Genomic DNA, 18,844 nt, shown 5'->3' on the forward strand with positions numbered 1-18,844 from the left:
AGTGTGCTGGCCTGACAGATGACCTCCAGGAAGTGGAGGCATGGGAAATGGAGAAATGGGGGCTCCGAACAGAAGGAAACTGAGATGTGGCGCGGCGGGTGGGGGGAGGGGTGGGGATGGGGCCAGAAAAGCAGCAGAGTTCCTGGAGGGGACAGCACCCTCCCGCCTCCTTCTGGCACCCCAGACCAGGCCAGAGAGGAAGAACAGCAGCAACAAGCACCTCTGAGGGCTTCCTAAGTGCCTGGAGCTGTGTTAAATGCTTTAAGGACATTATCTTATTTCATCCTGGTAAGTAGACCCATTTTGCAATGATGGAAACTGAAGCATGGAGGTCTCATGGCCACGTCAAGGTGGAGCCTGTCTGACCCCAAAGCCAGAGTTTAACGGCTCCTCTTGTCTCCCACCTCACAACAACCCCCTCACCCTTCACCAAAGTGGCAGCCCTGAAAGAACCAGCAACCCTTTACTGCCCAGAGGGAAAACTGAGGCCCAGAGAGAGGAAGGTTATTGGACAAATACTGGGGTTTAGGGCAAGTTGAGGTGGGGCCACCTCAAACATTTTTAGCTACGAAGAGAGAGACTCCAACTATGGGGCTTGGGGGAGGGACCCCTCCACCACCCCTCGGTCAACGTAGGGACCTCCATCTTGCTTCCCACAAGCAGCCCAGCCTCCTCCCTCCAGAAGCATTACCTGAGCTCAGGAGTTAACCTACAGCGTCCATATGTTATTTTGATGGACGATCCTGTGTCTCAAACACGTACATGACTATACCTTCAACTTCTAACAGGTGGAACTTCGGTTATATTCCTCAGTGTGGCTTGAATGAAATTCCCTTCTTTTTTTTTTTTTTTGTTACTTTGCCCACTATTAAATTTATTTTTTAAATGTTTATTTATTTATTTATTTGCTGCACTGCACGGCATGTGGGGTCTCATTCCCCGACCAGGGATGGAAGCCGCGCCCCCTGCAGTGGCAGCAGGGAGTCCTAACCGCTGCACCGCCAGGGAAGGCTCTGCATTTATTATTGGCATAACGCGGTTTTATTTTTATTACCCTGTGGTCTTTCTCTGCCTGGTGAGGATAATTCCCTCCTGAAGACCTTCTCCAGGAGCCAATCCTCTGAAAGTTCCGTGTAAGGCCTCTGGACATTCATTCCACGGGGATGTCCTCATGTATGCACATGTTGTTCCCCACTTCTGCTAAAATAACACCAAAGCCTACACAGTTCGCAGCCGTTAGCACTGCTTACATAACAGAACACAGCAAGGCTGTGTTTCCCTCATTAACAGCCCAGCCATGTGGTCGGCTGCCAGCCCCTTTCAGCCTTTTCTTGGCAGTTATGTTCCACACGACAGAAATTAGGTGCACAAAGCATACCTGTGACGCTCTGTGTCGATGAAATTGGATTCTTAAAGCAAGACAAAACACAAAAATAAGATTACCCCAAATCAAACGCGACAGCAGAGACAGAAGACGGGAAGGGCGGTGTGGATGCAGCCTTGAACTGGCAGCCCCGGCGCGGTGTCCGAATCAGTCCTTGTAACATGAAGCCAAAGTTGGCCTTTAAGTCAGCCTCCTTGTGAGGCTGAGTCCTCGCAACCCCGTCTTGACTTTAGCGTGAGGACAGCCGCGGAGCACGGAGCACCCAGGGCCACAAGGCGCTTCGTGGTCCCCAGTTCCCAGAAACCGCCCCCCCTAACAGTTGTGATTCTTTCAGAAATTTTCTATACAAATGCAGACATAATCCGTATGTTTGTGTTTCTCTCCAAAGAGAAATACACACGTAGTTCTTCGTTTTGCTTTTCTTTTTTCACTTAACGGTTAAGAAGTCTGTTGGGAGGCCTGGCCAGGCACAGTGAGCGCCCAGCGGTGCGGCCCCCGGTCCTGGGGACGGGCACCTGCTCTGCGGGGCTGCTTTCGGTTCATTCTGCAAATGTCTAAGAGCCGTTGATCGTTTCCCTGTTGCTGGACTTTTTAAGTTGTTTCCAGTTCTTTTGCTGTTTGAACACACTGCTGTCCCTGGCCTCACCTGCAGGATGGCTTCTGATCCAAGGCTTCTGGGTCGGGGTCACCGGCTGGTGCTTTAGTCCGCGTGGGTCCCCCGGGATCCGTGAGGCGAGAGCAGGATGTCCCGCACCTCGGCCGACCCCGGGGTTTGTTGGACAGGGTTTGGCTGAGGGTTTAGCGCACGGAGCCGGGGCCCCCTCGGGCTCGTCCGGGTTCGGCAGGTGACGTGCCGGCACTCAGACCTGCTCAGGGTGTCGTTGGTCCTCATGGCCTCCTCTGCCCCCAGGACTGAAGAGGGTCACGGGCGGCTTCAACTCCAAGAACAAGTGCGACGCCAGGACCTACTTCTACATGCTGCCCACGTTCGCCTTTGCCCACAAGGACCGCGACGCGCAGGACGAGACGTACCGGCTGCACGCGGAGACGCTGGGGCGTGTGAACCGGCTCCTGGCCTGCTACAGGGGCACCCACAACTTCCACAACTTCACCTCGCAGAAGGGGCCCCGCGAGCCCAGCGCCCGGCGCTACATCCTCGACATGTTCTGCGAGGAGCCCTTCGTGCGCGAAGGCATGGAGTTTGCGGTGATCAAGGTCAAGGGCCAGAGCTTCATGACGCACCAGATCAGGAAGATGGTGGGGCTGGTGGTGGCCATCGTCAAGGGCTACGCGCCCGAGAGCGTGCTGGAGCGCTGTTGGGGGGAGGCCAAGGTGGACGTGCCCAAGGCGCCAGGGCTCGGCCTGGTCCTGGAGCGGGTGCACTTCGAGAAGTACAACCAGCGCTTCGGCCACGACGGGCTGCACGAGCCGCTGGACTGGGCACGGGAGGAGGCTGAGGTCACGGCCTTCAAGGAGCAGCACATCTACCCCACGATCATCAGCACCGAGCGCCACGAGAGGTCCATGGCCCAGTGGCTGAGCACCCTGCCCGTGCATGACTTCAGCGCCACTGCCCACGCGGCCGCTGGCCCGGGCACCAAGGTGGGGCTGGGGCCACGGGGGCTGGGGGTCAGGGGAACCACGGGGGCTGGCGCTGGCCCTTCCAGGAGCTCAGCCAAGCACTTGTCCACATCTGTCATTGTCCGTGGCTAAGCTTAAACCCACTCTGCCCCCTGTCATTGTACCCATTGTATAGATGAGCAAGCTGAGGCACCAAGAGGCCTGTCGCTGCCCCGGGGTCACAACAGTGGGAGGAGCAGGGCCAGGGCATAGGACCTGGTGGCCGGCTCCCCTGCTCTGCGCTCAGTGACGCTGGGTGAGGGACGTGCTCGGTGGCCGTCTTCCCGTGTGTGAGGTGGAGGTGCCAGTAGGACGTCCCCCTCTGGCTGATGCTGCTGGGCAGTTGGCACGTACCTGGCTCCAGAACATGGGGTAGCTTGACAGGCGCCAGGGACGCTGAGCGGCCAAGCGTCGTTCTCCTCGCCCTCTGGGCGGCGTTCCCGTCCAGGCCCGCGGTGCCCTCCTCCGTCTGGGAGGGGACGCAGGCTGTGCTTTGGGCTCCGCTCCCCTGGAGCCCTGCTGTCCGATACCGACCAGGGACCTGGCTCAGAGTGTGATTCGTCTGTGAGTTAACTGCCAACCTTATGTATGTCAGAAGGAGAGCGTCCACGATTGGAGGTGCTGGAGCTGAAAGTTAACATTTTACTTTAGTTCTCAATTCTTTACCCTGGGGCGAGGGAGGTCCCCAAAGCCTGTTCTCTCACGGTGTCCCAGCAGGCTGTCAAAGGGTGAGATTCGCACCTGGAGCTCTGGGAGATTTCTTCCCATTATCTAGATATCTAGAAAAACACTGTCCTTCCTCCCCAACCCGTGTGCATACAGGTAAGGGGGGCAAGCAAGGTGGGCCAGGCGTGAGAAAGGCAGGGGTTGTGGGTCGGATGGTGAATTCCAGGCAGCGTCGGGGAGGAGACAGGACTTGGTGGAGACTGAGAAACAGCAGGGCTCTCGTTCCACCAGAAGGGCCCCTGCAGCTCAGCGCCAGCCAGTGGAGGGTGGGCCTGAGCGTTGTCGGAGCTTACCTTTTCTCAGGAGAAACTGGGATTCCAGACTTGTATGTGAAATAGTCCACTCTTTAAATGTTGGTGGTTATTAATTTTCCCAGCACTGTGAGGCCAAACGGAGCACGTGTACAGATGGGACCTGGGGGCCAGGCTTGCTCTCTGCCTGGTTCCCACAGACAGAGAGAGGCCTCTGACCGTCTGCCGTCTTTATATAGCGCTGAGGGGCTTGCACTTGACCAGCTTTGCAGTAGATCAGTTTTATGTCCCCAAGGTCATTGAAGCCTCTGGGAGCTGGAGGAGCCCGGTGAAGACCCCCTCTGGTCCCCAGCCCTTGGCTTTGCCTGTTCAAGACAGGTTCTTGAATCAGTGAAGAGGAAGCAGGGGTGAGGCTGAGCCTCGCCCTGGGCAGCCCCCGAGCAGGGGAGCCCTCTCCGGGCAGCGTGCTCCCCAACAGCCGTTTCCTGTCTGCTCTCGCTCTGCAGGTCCCCCGCCCCCTGGAAGGCAGTGACGGGGACGGGGACAGTGACTGAGCTGGCCCACGACACGCACGCCGGGACCTGCCAGCCTGCCTCGCCCCGACGGGACGGCCCGCGTCGGCCTCCTCAGCTCAGGATCCTGAGACCTGCATCACTGAGTTTCCGTCACAGGGAGAACCTGCTGCGAGTCTATTTTCAGCTCACGCGTTGACTACACACAACTCAGCATGTAAAGACACTATTTTTTTAAAGAAGCGATTTTCTTATTAAATAAGTACAAACCTTGCTTAGTCACTTCTTTTACCTTTTTCTCAGTCTTTTCCACGGGTCTTTCACCGAGAGAGGTGCAAGGGAGCACCGTGTGCTGTGTCAGCAGCAGACCGGAGCGGTGGGAACGGGTGACCTGGCGGGGGCGCGTGCCTGGGCGGAGGCTGGAGCGGGCGGGACAGCGGGCGGCTCCTGGCAGGACTGGCTGGCAGGCTGTCAGGGTGGGGCTCGGCGGCCCGGCGAGCGGCGCAGACCAGAACAGAACGGGGGCCGTCGGGCCAGGGGTAGCAGTCCCCAGTGCTGGAGGACACGGGCTCCTTCTGGGTGTCCACCTGGCCCCCTGCGGCACGCAGCTTTCATCCTGGTCCGTGCATCCCTGGCGCCGTCCGTGTTCCGGGCGGGAGGGAGGAGGGAGGGCAGAAGGAAGGGGCACAGCGTTGCCTGTCCCGTAGCGAGAGCCCTCCTGGACGTCCCGCCAGCGGCCTCATCCCCTCGCTGGCCAGAGGTGTGTCACGTGGTCACTTCCAGCTTGCCGCTCTAGCTCTCGCCGCCGTCTCCACGCCTCCCGCTCCGCCTCTGAAATTCCCTTCTTAACGTCATTGTTAACTGAATTTTTGTGGACAACACGTACTATTGATTTGTTTCTTTGGTAAAAATCTAGTAACTAGAAGAAGTGACAGATGAGGTACCTAGAGAATCCAGAAGGCTGTATGTGGCCCCTTTGCAGCGCCCTCTAGTGGTTCTGAATGTGTGGTTCCCAGACCAACATCATCTGTGTCACCTGGGACTGGTTCCCAGCTGGGATCTACTGAGTCAGAACCTGCAGGGGTGGCTCAGCAGTCTGTGTACAGGCCTTTCTCCTTTCATCATTCTGTGATCTATTTACAAATGGAGTGGTGGTGGCAATCCTGCATGGAGCAAGGCTGTTGGTGCCATTTTTCCAGCAGCATTTGCTCACTTCCTGTCTCTGAGCCACATTTTGGTAATTGTCACAATATGTCAGAGTTTTGCATCACTATTAAATTTGAACTGTCGTCAGTGATCTTTGAAGTTACTACTACAACCTGCTGAAGGCTCAGATGAGGGTTAGCATTTTTTTTAGCAATAAAGTCTTTTTTAATTAAGGCATTACATTGTATTTTAGACAAAATGTTATTGCACACATAATAGATGACAGTATAGTGTAAACATACCTTTGATACACACTTCAAAACCAAAACACTCACATGACTCACTATTTTGTCATTGTTGTTTTCTTGAGGTAGCCTGTAACCAGGCCCACAACATCTCTGAGCTATGCCTGTGTCAGTAAACTCTCTCAGTGATTCTGACACATGTTGAAATTTAAAACTGATCTAGAAACACTTTGTATGTGCTCCCCCTCACTGGGGAGGCCACAGTTACCAGCTGTGTCCTGAAGGCTCTTCAATCTCTAGCTTTAGCTCAGGTGGATCTACCTGAAAACCTTGTGTCCAGATGCCATTTGGCCATTTGTAGATGCCTCTTCCCAGACTGCCAACACTTCACTCTCTTACATTGAATCCATTCCCTGCATCCAGGCTGTTACTCACAGGATTGCCTATTTCAGTGAATGATATCTCCACACCCAATGACCCACACCACTTTTCCTCAACTTCATTTCTCTCTCCCAAACCAGGGCAGCAGCAGCTCTCACCTGGGCCACTGCTCTGTTCTCCTAAGTGGCCCATTCACTGGGTCATCTGCCATCCCTGTCATTATTCTGTTCTCTGGCATTCACTTTTCAAAAAAAAAATTGATCTCATTACACCTCTACTTAAAAAACTCATCTCTTTTACTGTTATTAGGATATGATCCTGTCCTTAGATTAGGGTTTGTGGGGGAAGATTGCTGGCAATGCCTTTTGTTTTTACAGATGAGATCTTGTTTCAGACCTGCATTCCCTTTGTGATAATACATCAAGCTGTACACTAAAGAATCCTGCAACTTTCCTGATATGTGTGAGACTTCTATTGACAAATTCATTTAAAAAGCACATGCCAGCGTCAGACCCAGTCACCCCTCCATCCCGACTACAGAGGTGATGACAAGGAGTTTGTATTTTCCTGAACCCCTAGATCATGATAGAGCCCTTTCTCTCACCAGAGCCGGAAACCACTGCAGTCACTACAGTAAGGCAAACAGGTGTTCAGACTCCTGGCCTGAGCACAGCTGTGTGAACATGGGGCTGGCACACAGTAGGGGCACAGCTGGTAAGTGGCTGAGCCAGTGTCAGATCCACTCTCAAAGGAACCACGCTCTTCAGATCTGAGACTTACAGTAGAGGCTAATGGGTATCTGCTTCAGGTGCAATTATAATCGTCCTCATGACAAGAGTCACTGACACAGCACTTTCTGTCTTCTCACTGTTTGCTTGAGTCTCAAGTACCTGAGGAGGTAGGTTCTACCACTAACTCACTTCACAGAGCATGAAATCGAGGCACAGCGGGGTGAGCTAACCCGTGCTCCCAAACTTACAGCTGATAACTGGCAGAGCCCGGACTCAAACGCAGAGTCTTGTTCCAGAGTGCACTCCACACTGACCACAACTAGGGTCACTGGGACAGGGCAGAGGGCAGGGGACATTGTGCAGCTTGGGGGACATTGCGCAGCTTGGAGGTGGGGCTGGAAGGAAGGCTACTTGAGACCCCACCATGACACACATCTGTGGTCACACAGCTAGTCAGTGAGTGACCAGGGGTCTGAACTCAGTTTCCTCTTATTGCTCCTGGAAGCCAATCCCTGTTATCACCATTTCCCTTGGCTGGGGGTCACCAAAATGCTTGTTGCAAATGCAGATTCCCTGGCTCACCTATGGAGACAGAACAGAAGCAGTTCTTTTCTTAAGTAAACATTTATGGATGTAGACCATACATATATAAAGACACACACACCCATCATTTTGCATCACCTGAGGATGATTACAAAGTGAACATAGTCCCGTAAGCCACCAAGCCCACAGATAGAACAGTACCTGCTCCCTTTCCCCTCCTGGCCACTCTCCATCACTGCCTCCACTCTCCTCCCCAAAGGTAACCACCACCTGCTGCTGAAAGAGTCACTGGTTTGGCCTGGTTTTGATCTTCATATGAGGGGAGCCATACACAGTATGTTATTGTATTTCTGGACTCTTCAGCTCAATATGATAGGTGGGGAATTCGTCCTTATTTTTCTGTTTTTCAGATCCCTTTTCTTGGTGAATAGTAGTCCATTGCATGCCTGTACTACTGTTCATTAGTTCATTCTGTTGCTGAAAGCCCTTGGGTTGTTTCCAGGTTTCCCCTATTGGGAATTGTGTTGCTACATGCTTCCTTGCACAAATGGACACATTTCTAAACATAAATAACAAGAGTGGAATTGCTGAGCTGAAGGGTTGTGTAGGTGCATACTCAACTTAAGTAGAAAGAACCAAACTGGTTTTCAAGGTGGTTGGACCAATTTTCATTCTGATTTTTCTTTATATCAGCTGTTATCACCTGACACTTTATGTTTGTATTGGGTCAGATATTAAAAAAATATGTTAAAACATTTTTGTCCCATGCATATATGCAGGAGATTTCTGTTTTTGTTTTCCATCTGTGCTGCTCTAGGCGAGCAGGGACTTGGTTTTGTTTACTTCAGTTTCCCCAACATTAAGAACACTTAGGTGCTACTCGATGCTCATGTGACAATGTGTAAATACACTAGTAATTATGCTGTGAGTGTACAGTATATGCAGCAAAAAAAAGGCTTAAATTAATGCATTAACAGAGATTATTTGGGGGCATTGGTGGACTTCCTTTTTTATCCTCTACGTATTTTAAACAATATACACTCCCTTTTTTAAAAGTTGTATTTCCTATTAGAGAAACAATTTTTTGATTGTGAAGGACACCATTTTATATAATGTTAAGTAGAGGGAAGCAGATCATGAAACTGTATGTAAAATATACTGCCATTTATCACCTGTCATATAAAAAAATAAAGATGTGGATATATACAAACTTCTGAAAGCACACAGTTGAGAGCATGAATCTTGATTTATCTAAGTGGTAGGATGATGGCTGATTATCCCCCCATTAGTGTTCTTATATGTTTTTAAATATCTATTTTCCTGGCATAAAATAAAATAATACAAGAAGCAATATGAATCAAAATAGTGAAAATAATGCCAATCAAAACTGAAGTACTTCATGGGTAGTATGTACTTTCCATGCATTCTCATTTGAAATATTTACTGGATTTTTGGTTATTAGGCTAGAGATACTCTAAGTGTAAAGTATTGTTTCTGTCCCCAACCTACAAATGGGGAAACAGCTTTCAAGGGAGGCAGGATAACCTGCCCTCTTCTCAGGGATGTAATGCAGCTGAGCCTGATGGGAGTCTTACACTCTGCATATGATGTAATCATAATAAATATTCTCTGCCAACCAATGAAAAGCCTAGTGTGCAGTACTTCGTTGTTCCCTCATCAGTAACTTTCCTTTTACCTAATATTCCCCAGCCTCCCCACTACCTTCTGCAACTTTTGCTCAGAGACGTGTAATTTTGCAGCCTCCCTGACAATTTGCTACCTAACCGGGAAAGGCGGGGGAGCCAGAGGGCCCTGAATCACATCTCCCCTCCTCGGGGAGTAAATGGACAACCTTACAAAGCTTTTCAGATTTCAGTTCATCATCAGCAAAGATGAGATTAAGTGGCATTGAGAGGATCCAGGGAGGATCACAAAGGTGCAACGGAGAGCCTGTTTATCACCTGACCTAATCTAGGCGGGGCCTGGCCCTCCTCTCCCATCTCTAAGCAGCACCTCTGAACACGCCCCACACACCCCTCCATGCCCAGGGCCCACCCTCCCAGCTATGGAGGAGCCACAGCCTTTAGGGCTGGACCCCAACAGCTCCACCCTCCTGGGGGTGTATATATACCTGTCACATCCCAGACCCCACCATGTGTTGGGAGAGCTGCCTGAGGACCTGGCCCAGGAACCCCAAGAGAACTGCCCCCTCAGGTAAGCGGGGATCAAGGATGAGGCGAGACCAGGGGGCTTCCTGAGCCGCTGCTCCGGGCCCAGCCTAGGGATCCTCCAAGGGAACCCAGACTGGGGTTTGGCGTATGTAAAAACCTGTCCTTTATTAGGGTTACTGGTCCCACAGTGGGCCTTGTCCTAACTCACCTAAATGTTTGATGAGAGCACAGATGCCCAGTTCCCACCCTGTCCAGGGCCCAAGGATGGAGAGACTGGTATCTGTGTGTGAGAAAGCCCCCAGAGGCTGGTCTGAAGCCCCTGTGGGATCCCCCTCCAAGATGGCTCAGTCAGGGGCACTTTGTGGTGTTAACCAAAATTTCAGAAACCAAGACCTGATTGAAATAGAGGCCTTTATTTGGGGGTTGTTAGGACAGCAGCCCCAGAGACCCAGATTCATGAAACACTTGACCTGTGTTCCCTGAGTCCAAGCTGGGGGAGGCTTATCAAGGCAAAGAACCTGCAAGGTTACATAAAATAAGGGTGCTAGGCAAAGAAGCATTGACTGTGGCTGCAAATGATTACACAGCTGCAGGTGCGGGGGCGGGGACGTTGAAACTGCAAAGTTGCCCCAGAGCTGTCAGCAGATGCTGTTGTGAAAATGGCTGGTGGTGTCCTTGAGTCGCAACCAGTTCAGAAAATCAAATTCTCAGTGATGCACAGTCATGTCTGAAACCACATCAAAGGTGGCCACCGGGCTCCACTTTGATCTTTAAATCCGTCCTTATTGTGTAGGTGGGGAGTGAGGGATTAGAGCTATGGGGCCCTGTATGAACTTGGTCTTCCTCAACTTCGCCACTGCCTGCTTGCAGACACAGAGAATACAAGTAAGTTGCCCAAAGCCACTCAGTTCCTAAGGGCGACTGGAAACCTGGCCAGGATTTTAGTCATTCAACAGCTTAGCCAGGGACTAAGGTGATATTTGGAGATGCCATCATGGCGGGATAACACAGAGTCGACAGTCACGTGTGGGAGGCAGATTTCCAAAACCTGGGTAAATTTACAACAGCCAGAGTGGAAAGAGCTCCTGATCCTGTCCTTACAGCTCTGGCACATTTTGTTGGGGGGAGGTGACCCCTCATGGAGTCGGGAAGCGGGAATCTGGAGGAAGGGACAAGTGAGCTCTGAGCTGGGAGAGTGAGGAGACAAGTGAAGGCTCTGCTTGTACAAAGGTGCTGGGGCCAGAGAGGGCTGAACCTGCAGGAAGAGGTTAGGAGGTTGAGCGCTGCAGAGAGCTTGGTGCTGGGAGAAGCTGGAGCTGAGGGAAGGACGTGGTTCTCGTGCCAGGAACAGCAGTCCTGCAGGAGAGGGTGTGATTAGATCCTCGTGTGGGTGGGAGGAGACTGGAGGGGCCCAGCTGGGTGGTCAGAGGCTGGTGCAGGCACCCAGAGGACCATGTAGGGGCTTTGGCAAGGGTGTTAGTGGTGACAGTGAAAGACATATTCTTTGACCACAGCAGCCTGAGCATGGAAAGTCTGGGGTTTTGTTAGTTGAGTACCATAGAGCACCTTCCGTGTGCCAGGCCTGCTGCTAGGCACATTTTCCCCTCCTCCATAAATCCCTTCTGACCTGTCAAAGGTCACAGGGCCATAGATGGAAGAGCCAGGATTGCAGCCCAGGCAGCTTGGCTCAGAATCTCCGCTCGCTCCACCCCACCAGGTTTCCTCTCTTTCTGGCTCCACTACCCTATTTGCAGTATTTTATAAATCTTTGCCAATCAGACAAGGCACAAAGAACAGTCTCTCTTGTTTTTCACTCTGATATCTCTGGATTATTAAAAATGATCTGCTTTGATTTCATTATTGGCATCTTTTTATCTTCTTTACCCATTTTTATGTCCAGATTTTTCATTATGTTTGCTTGAATTGCTTGATATAAGCTAATTATATGCTTGAAGTAATCATGTAGTTTTCTGATTTTCAAAAATTTGTTTCCTCGGCCAAACAGATGGAACATATTTCTCTATAATTTATTTCTATAGTCTATGGTTTTATGGTCACTCTTGCTTTTATTAGACATGCACAGTGAAAACTGCATAAGCCTGTAACCCTCTACCTCCACCAAGATGAAGAAATAGATTGTTACCAGCACCCCTAGAGCCCTTCTCACCTTCCTCCCAATCACTAGCTCATCCCTCCTCCCCCAATATGAGCACTAATGCTGAGGTCTAACACCATGAAGTCGTTTTTCCTGCACACACGGTGTGTAATCTTTTGTGCCTGGCTTTTTGTCACACCACATTACATCTTTGAGATTCACCCCAGTTTTGGGGTGAAGAGTATTTAGTGTCCACACATTGCTGATTAATGTCCCATTGTATGAACAGACCACATTCATCTAGCCATTTTAATGCTGTGGAACTTTGGGGTTATTTCCAGTTTGGACTTGTGAAAAGTGTTGTACTGAAGCTTCGTGTATGTACTTTTGTGCACAGAGTTTGTAGCCCTGGGTCATAGTCTGGATGGTTACACAGCCTGAGTAAAATAACTGAGTGTATGTTCTAAGATAGTTAATAATGCAAAATAGTTTTCAAAAGTGGTTGTACCCACTTACCTCTCACCAGCTGTGTATGAATGATCCAGTGACACCACATATCTCCAAGATGTTATATCTCAACACTTGAAATTCATTCTGGGGTCTCTGGACTCAGAGATTGTCTTTAACCTATCAGGGCTGGAGATGATTAAATCAATACACCCCACCCCCTCCAACCTCCCCCCATACCCTCCATGGATGCTCACTTTCAGCTTTGGGATCACTTTGCTGATCCCAGTGGAAAGTTTGGAGCGTCTAACAGGACTCTTCCTGTGTGGGTGCCCTGAACTCAAGAGTTCTCAGCCCTGAGAGTTGGTGGCCTCTCAGCCTCTTTGAGAATCAGTAGGTGCTTCGAAGGGAAAGCTCCACACTTTCTTCTTAGGATCTTGACTCCACAAATCCTCACTAGTTGCTAGCTCACCACTATCGTCAGGGAGTACGTTTGTATGTGTGTGTGTTTCTCAGCTTCAACTCAAATTGACGTACTGATCTCAATCTCATTCTGAGCTTGAAGTGAAAAGTCAGTTTTGGGAGGGTGCCCAGAGCAAATTTCATCTAGTCCAAATCCCATCCACTTATGCAAAAAATTTCATATATTCTGTAGCTGAGAAGCTTAAGTGAAAAGTAAATTTTGATGTATTATGAATTCAGTGCTGTTAGAAGTATCCGTGGTTTAAGCCAAAAAGTACCAGTTTTTTAAATTAGATTTTTGACAAGACTGAAATTATTGAAGCTGGGTTTTTTATCCTTTAACCAGATTCTCTTTGAAATAGGATGTTACATAACTTTCCCCAGGTCCCCAGATAGCAGGTGACTGAGGGGGAGTCCCATCCAGGCCCTGGGCTCTTGTCCTCAAGCCCACACACTTTCCACAGTCCCAGGACCTGGTCCCATCAACCTGTGGTCCATGTGGGTGTAGGTGGGTCGTGGTGGAGGGAAGGATCAGAGGATGTCTCACTGTGGCAGTGAGAGTCCCTCAAGACACAGGGCAGCCTTTTCACAGGAAGGATTATTTTCTCATCCCCAGGAAGGAAAAGGCACTTTGGAGCTGTGTCTGCTCTCTGACCCAGAGAGTTAGCTGAGCTTAGCTTCACACCCTGGAGCAGCTGAGGGCAGCGAGTCGCCCAGCTGCTCTACGATAGGCCGCAGGAGTGAAGGAAGCCTCTCTGAACACCTGCCTGCGCCCCAGAGTCCTGCAACATCCAGGACAGGAAGGAGGGAGACCCGAGGGTGCACCTGCTACTCAGCGCAGAGACCCAGTAGCCCGGCCTCCTAAGAAACCCACCTCAGTGCAGCCCCGATGGCTGTGGCAGCGGCCCTGGCTGGACTCCAGGCAGAAGCCAATTGTTCCATCTGTCTAGAGGGCCTGAGAGACCCGGTCACCACTGAGTGTGGGCACAACTCCTGCCGCTCCTGCATCCAAGGGTCCTGGGCTCACCTGGAGGACAGGTTCCCCTGCCCCGTGTGCCGCTACCCGTGCCAGGGGCGGCAGGTGAGGAGCAACGCCCAGCTGGGCAGGATGATCCAGGTGGCCAGGCTGCTCCAGAGCACCCGGAGCAACAGGAGGAGGAGCGAGGAGCCGCGCCTGTGCGAGCTGCACCCTCAGGTCCTGAGCCTCTTCTGCGAGGAACACGAGGAAGTGCTGTGTCCCCTGTGCACACGGACCCCTGAGCACCAGGGCCACTTGGTGAGGCCGGTGGGCGAGGCCGCGGCTGACCACCGGCAGAGGCTCGGCGCTTACGTGGAGCCTTTGAAGAGGCCGGTGGCAGATGCCCACAGCCTGGTGGTCGCGCAGGTCGCGGGAGCTGGTGCAGCGCCAGCGGCTGGAGCTGGCCTCGGAGTTCCGGCAGCTGAGCCGGGCTGTGGGCCGCGAGCAGGAGGCTGTCCTGGCGAGGCTGGTCCAGGAGGAGCAGGACATCCGGGAGCAGCTGGGCGTCAACATCACCGCCTTCTCAGACCACGTCTGCACGCTGCGGGGCCTCCTGCACGAGGTGACAGAGAGAAGCGTGCTGCCTGGAGCCAGGCTGCTGAGCGGCATCGGGGCGTCCTGGGCAGAGGCGAGCATCTGAGGTGCCCTGACGTCTACTCCTTCCAGCTGAGGTGGGAAGGCTGCAGCCTGCCCCCCGCAGCACTCAGCTCTGCAGAAAATCATTCAGAAGTTCCGGGAGGACGTGACCCTGGACCCCGAGACAGCGCATCCCAACCTGCTCGTGTCCGAGGATAGAAAGTCGGTGACGTTTGCGAGGAGCAGGCAGCTTTTTCCCCCAAGCACGCGGACATTCTGCACGGAGCCTGCGGTGCTGGGCTCGGTGGGCTTTGCCAGCGGCGGGCGGTACTGGGAGGGGTGGGTGGGCGGGGCCGCGTGAGCCGTGGGCGTCTGCGCAGACTCCGCCTCCAGGACCGGCGCTGGGCGCCTGGAGGGACAGAGACGCCTCTGGACTCTGGGGCCGCGCGGAGGGGATTGTGAGGCCCGCGGGCCGGGGGCGCCCTTCCCCTGGAGCTGAAGGAGGAGCCTGGCGGGATCGGTGTGTATCTGGACTATGAGTTGGGCGCGATTTCCTTCTACAGTTGGAAGGACAGGTCCCACATCCACTCTTTCACGGATAAATTTTCTGAGATCCTAAAGCCCTATTTCTCTATCGATGCTATACTCAACGTCTTACAATCTGTGCAGTAAGAGATTACTAAGGATGATCTTTGACTTTGCTTCTTTTTCTTCCTGAAATTTATGGACAGTAGGTAGAATGTTTACAACTGTCCTTACATCTGGCACCGCGATTTTTTTTTAATGTTTATTTGACTTAAAGTCATGAAGAAAGTTTTTCTCATTTTGTTTTCTATTTTGTTGTTGTTGTTGGTGGTGTTTCCATAGCAGTAGAGATGTTGTGGGAACTAACAGGGACGTGGAGTTTAACTGTAAAGTGTTTCTGGAATTCCAACGTTGGAGCCTATAAAATTGTAATTTCACAGCTTCAGTAAATGTGTGAACACTTGCATATTTCCTATACCTATACATTTACCTGTTTCATAAGCACCTTACACGTTCCATGTGGGAGAGGAAACACACCTGTGTGGAGACAGTTCTCAGGGGGCGTCTTGCACATGTCGGGAGCAAGGGACCGACCACTCAGGACTGTGTTTCCCAGGACGTTTTTATGGGAAACAGCCTTGAAAGATAGAGGTGGCATCTCCATCAGAGCACAGGCAGGTTTGTATACTGTCCAGTCTCCCTCGAGGGCAAAGGTCAGGCAGATTTATTGCCCTTTATACAGAGGTTGGGTTTTGCTCATTACCAGTAGTACATCTAAATTACTCTCTTGCTTGAAATTTGAGATTGTCCAGTAACTATGACATTATGTGAGATGATTTATACATCGTCCTGGGAGATATTTGACATAGAAAAAGATCAGTCTTATACTTTCCTTGGTTTTTTAATTTTGGGGGCTTAATAACACCCCCTCCCCCACTGTGACATGTGTGATCATAGTTCCCCAGCCAGGGATAGAACCTGCGCCCAATGCAGTGAAAGCTCCGAGTCTTAACCACTGGACCGCCAGGGAAGTTCCCCTAAATACTTGCAGATTGTCCCTGCTCCTTCCTGTGCTTGGGGAGATTTGTTTCCATGTCTCAACAGGGTTAAACTGGCTGCTACTTTTCTCTTCCTGGTTCCAACATTTAAGCATGTTTCTATTCTATTTCTACTTTTCACAGTAGCTTATTTCATCTTTGAGTGTGACTCATCTATTTTTGTTTTGTTATGAAAAGCAGGCATATAAGATTGTGTAGTAAACATGTAGATAAAATTTAAAGGAGAGTAGTAAAATTAGTACCCATGTATAAAACACCTAGGTGAAGAAATCAAACATTACACGGTAGCTCAGAGGCCCCGTGGATTCTAACACCCTATGTCACCCCCATTTTCCTCAGCTTGAAGCATCCAGTATCTTGATATTAATAATTCCTTTGTTTTTCTTGAAAGGTTTACCACACATGCATATCTTTACAACCAATAAAGTTATATTCTAAGAAGCCAGAGACCAATAAGAAACATCACTGAATACTCAATTTATTGTACTACATAATAGACTAAATGAAAACAAGTCTCATGATTATCTCAGTAGATGGCAGAAAAATCATTTGATAAAATTCATCATCCATAGTTATGGACTGAATGTGTCCCACCACAAACTGTATTCAGAGGTGGAGCACTTAAGTAGGTAATCAAGGTTAAATGAAAATGGGGATAAATCTAATATGACCAGTCAGTGATTTAAAAAAAGGAAAATTTAGCAAATTAGGAAAAGGTCATTGCCTTAATGTGTTAGTTGATATCTACCAAAACCCACCGCAGTGATGAAATTCTGTTAGTGTTCTGTCTGACAATGGACCTCAAACAAGGATTCTTGCTATCACCTGTTTAACACAGTGTTGGGCCCTACTTCAATGACTGTCCTCAAAAGAAGAAAGACACCAGGGATGTGCATGCATAGAGAAAAGGCCATGGGAGGGCACGGAGAGAGGTTATCTGCAAGCCAAGGAGGCCTCAGTAGAAAACAAGCCTGCAGACACCTTGATCTTGGACCTCCAGAACTGCAAGAAAATAAATTTGTTTTGTTTAAGCCAGTCAGTCTGTGGTGTTTTGTAAGTCAGCTTTCCCAGGTTAATACATGGAGTCATGAGAAGAAAAAAAAAATTAGAAAATTAGACAGTGAAGCAAACTTCCTTAATCTGTTGAAGGATATCTACCAAAACCCTACAGCACTGATAAAATTCCGATAGTTTTCTCTTAGAATGGAAATGCGACACCTATTCAACAATGCTTTGGCATTCATAAGCAGCACAAACAGGCAAGGAGGGAACAAGTATAATGATTGGAAAGAAAAAAAATAGAAATTTTCCTATTATTAAATGATATGATTTTTTACATATAAAACCCAAAACGATTTACAAATGAATTTAATACATATGTAAATTTTGCAAGGTTGCTACATACAAGATCAATATGCAAAATTCAAGTGCATTTCTGTATAAGAGCATCAATCAGAAAATGAAACTTGCCATTTGTAATAGAACCAAAAAATAGCAAATACCTAGCAAGAAATCTTACAAAAATATGCATGTCTCTGCACAGATGATTGTAAAGCATTACAGAGAAAATCTTTAAAAGGACAAAAATAGATGAGAGGAATTACCACATAAATATTAAGAAGATTGAATGTTATAATGATGTCATTTCCCCCCAATTAAATTTCAGTCATTTAATGAGAAGGGATCCAGAATATTGAACTGAACTGATTCTGTGTATATAAGTCAACTCCAGCCACATATGAATGGACATACTATAGGGCATTTGGGAGCTAAAATAGAGGAATATCTTCATGATCTCTCAATTAAAATTTGTTTTTAGTTAATATCTACAAAAATGCACCTGCCATGAAGGAAAATTTAAGTTTGACCATATGAAATTTTAGACTTCCTTTTAATTAGAGGGCAGTATAAAGAGAGTGTGGGGAAATTGGAGAAAAGATATTTCCAATTTATACAACTGACAAAGGGCTACAAATATTATTCCACATTTATACCCAAGCAAGATGCCTTGTCAGAGTCTTCATGCTTCAAAGGGAACTGCAAAAAACATTTGCATTACAGGGGTCCCAGAAGGAGAAGAGAGAGAGAAAGGACCCAAGAAAATATTTTAAGAGATTATAGTCGAAAATTTCCCTAACATGGGAAAACAAATAGCCACCCAAGTTCAGGAAGCACAGAGAGTCCCAGGCAGGATAAACCCAAGGAGAAACAAACTGAGACATATAGTAATCAAACTGACAAGAATTAAAGACAAAGAAAATTTATTAAAAGCAACAAGGGAAAAACGACAAAGAACATAGAAGGGAACTCCAATGAGGTTAACAGCTGCTTTTTCAGAAGAAACTATACAAGCCAGAAGGGAGTGGCACAATATACTTAAAGTGATGGAAGGGAAGAAACTACAACCAAGATTACTCTACTTAGCAAGGATCTCATTCAGATTCGATGGAGAAATCAAAAGCTTTACAGACAAGCAAAAGCTAAGAGAATGCAGCACCACTAAACCAGCTCTACAACAATGCTAAAGGAACTTCTCTAAGTGGGAAACAGAAGAGGAAAAAAGGACTTACAGAAACAAACCCAAAACAATTAAGAAAATGGTAATAGGAATATACATATAGGAAATTACCTTAAATGTGATTGGATTAAATGCTCCAACCAAAAGACACAGGCTGGCTGAATGGATACAAAAACAAGATCCATATATATGCTGTCTACAAGAGCCCCACTTCAGACCTAGGGACACATACAGACTGAAAGTGAGGGGTTGGAAAAAGATATTCCATGCAAATGGAAATCAAAAGAAAGCTGGAGTAGCAATACTCATATCAAATAAAATACACTTTAAAATAAAGAATGTTACAAGAGACAAGGAAAGACACTACATAAGGATCAAGGAATCAATTCAAGAAGAAGATACAACAATTATAAATATATATACACCTAACATAGG

General features: G+C 49.0%; 2 protein-coding genes across 2 annotated transcripts; both read left to right on the top strand.

Moving 5' to 3' along the window:
• Positions 1-845: 845 nt before the first annotated feature.
• Positions 846-4,775, top strand: LOC308626114 (pseudouridylate synthase 1 homolog). Its single transcript, XM_081250923.1, has 2 exons — positions 846-2,986; positions 4,488-4,775. Exons 1-2 carry the CDS (start codon positions 2,360-2,362, stop codon positions 4,533-4,535), a joined length of 675 nt encoding a protein of 224 aa, XP_081107049.1. The 5' UTR covers positions 846-2,359; the 3' UTR covers positions 4,536-4,775.
• An 8,828-nt stretch (positions 4,776-13,603) lies between these two features.
• LOC308604838 (tripartite motif-containing protein 75-like) lies at positions 13,604-14,669 on the top strand (the record flags this gene model as incomplete). The annotated part of the gene is given in 4 exon segments (XM_081214383.1): positions 13,604-14,097; positions 14,099-14,337; positions 14,340-14,422; positions 14,424-14,669. Coding segments are annotated over 4 exon segments (1,062 nt in total).
• Between the last annotated feature and the right edge of the window lie 4,175 nt (positions 14,670-18,844).

The sequence above is a fragment of the Mesoplodon bidens genome, assembly GCF_964165515.1.
Source record: "Mesoplodon bidens genome assembly, chromosome: 1".
In the NCBI taxonomy this organism is placed as follows: domain Eukaryota; kingdom Metazoa; phylum Chordata; class Mammalia; order Artiodactyla; family Ziphiidae; genus Mesoplodon; species Mesoplodon bidens.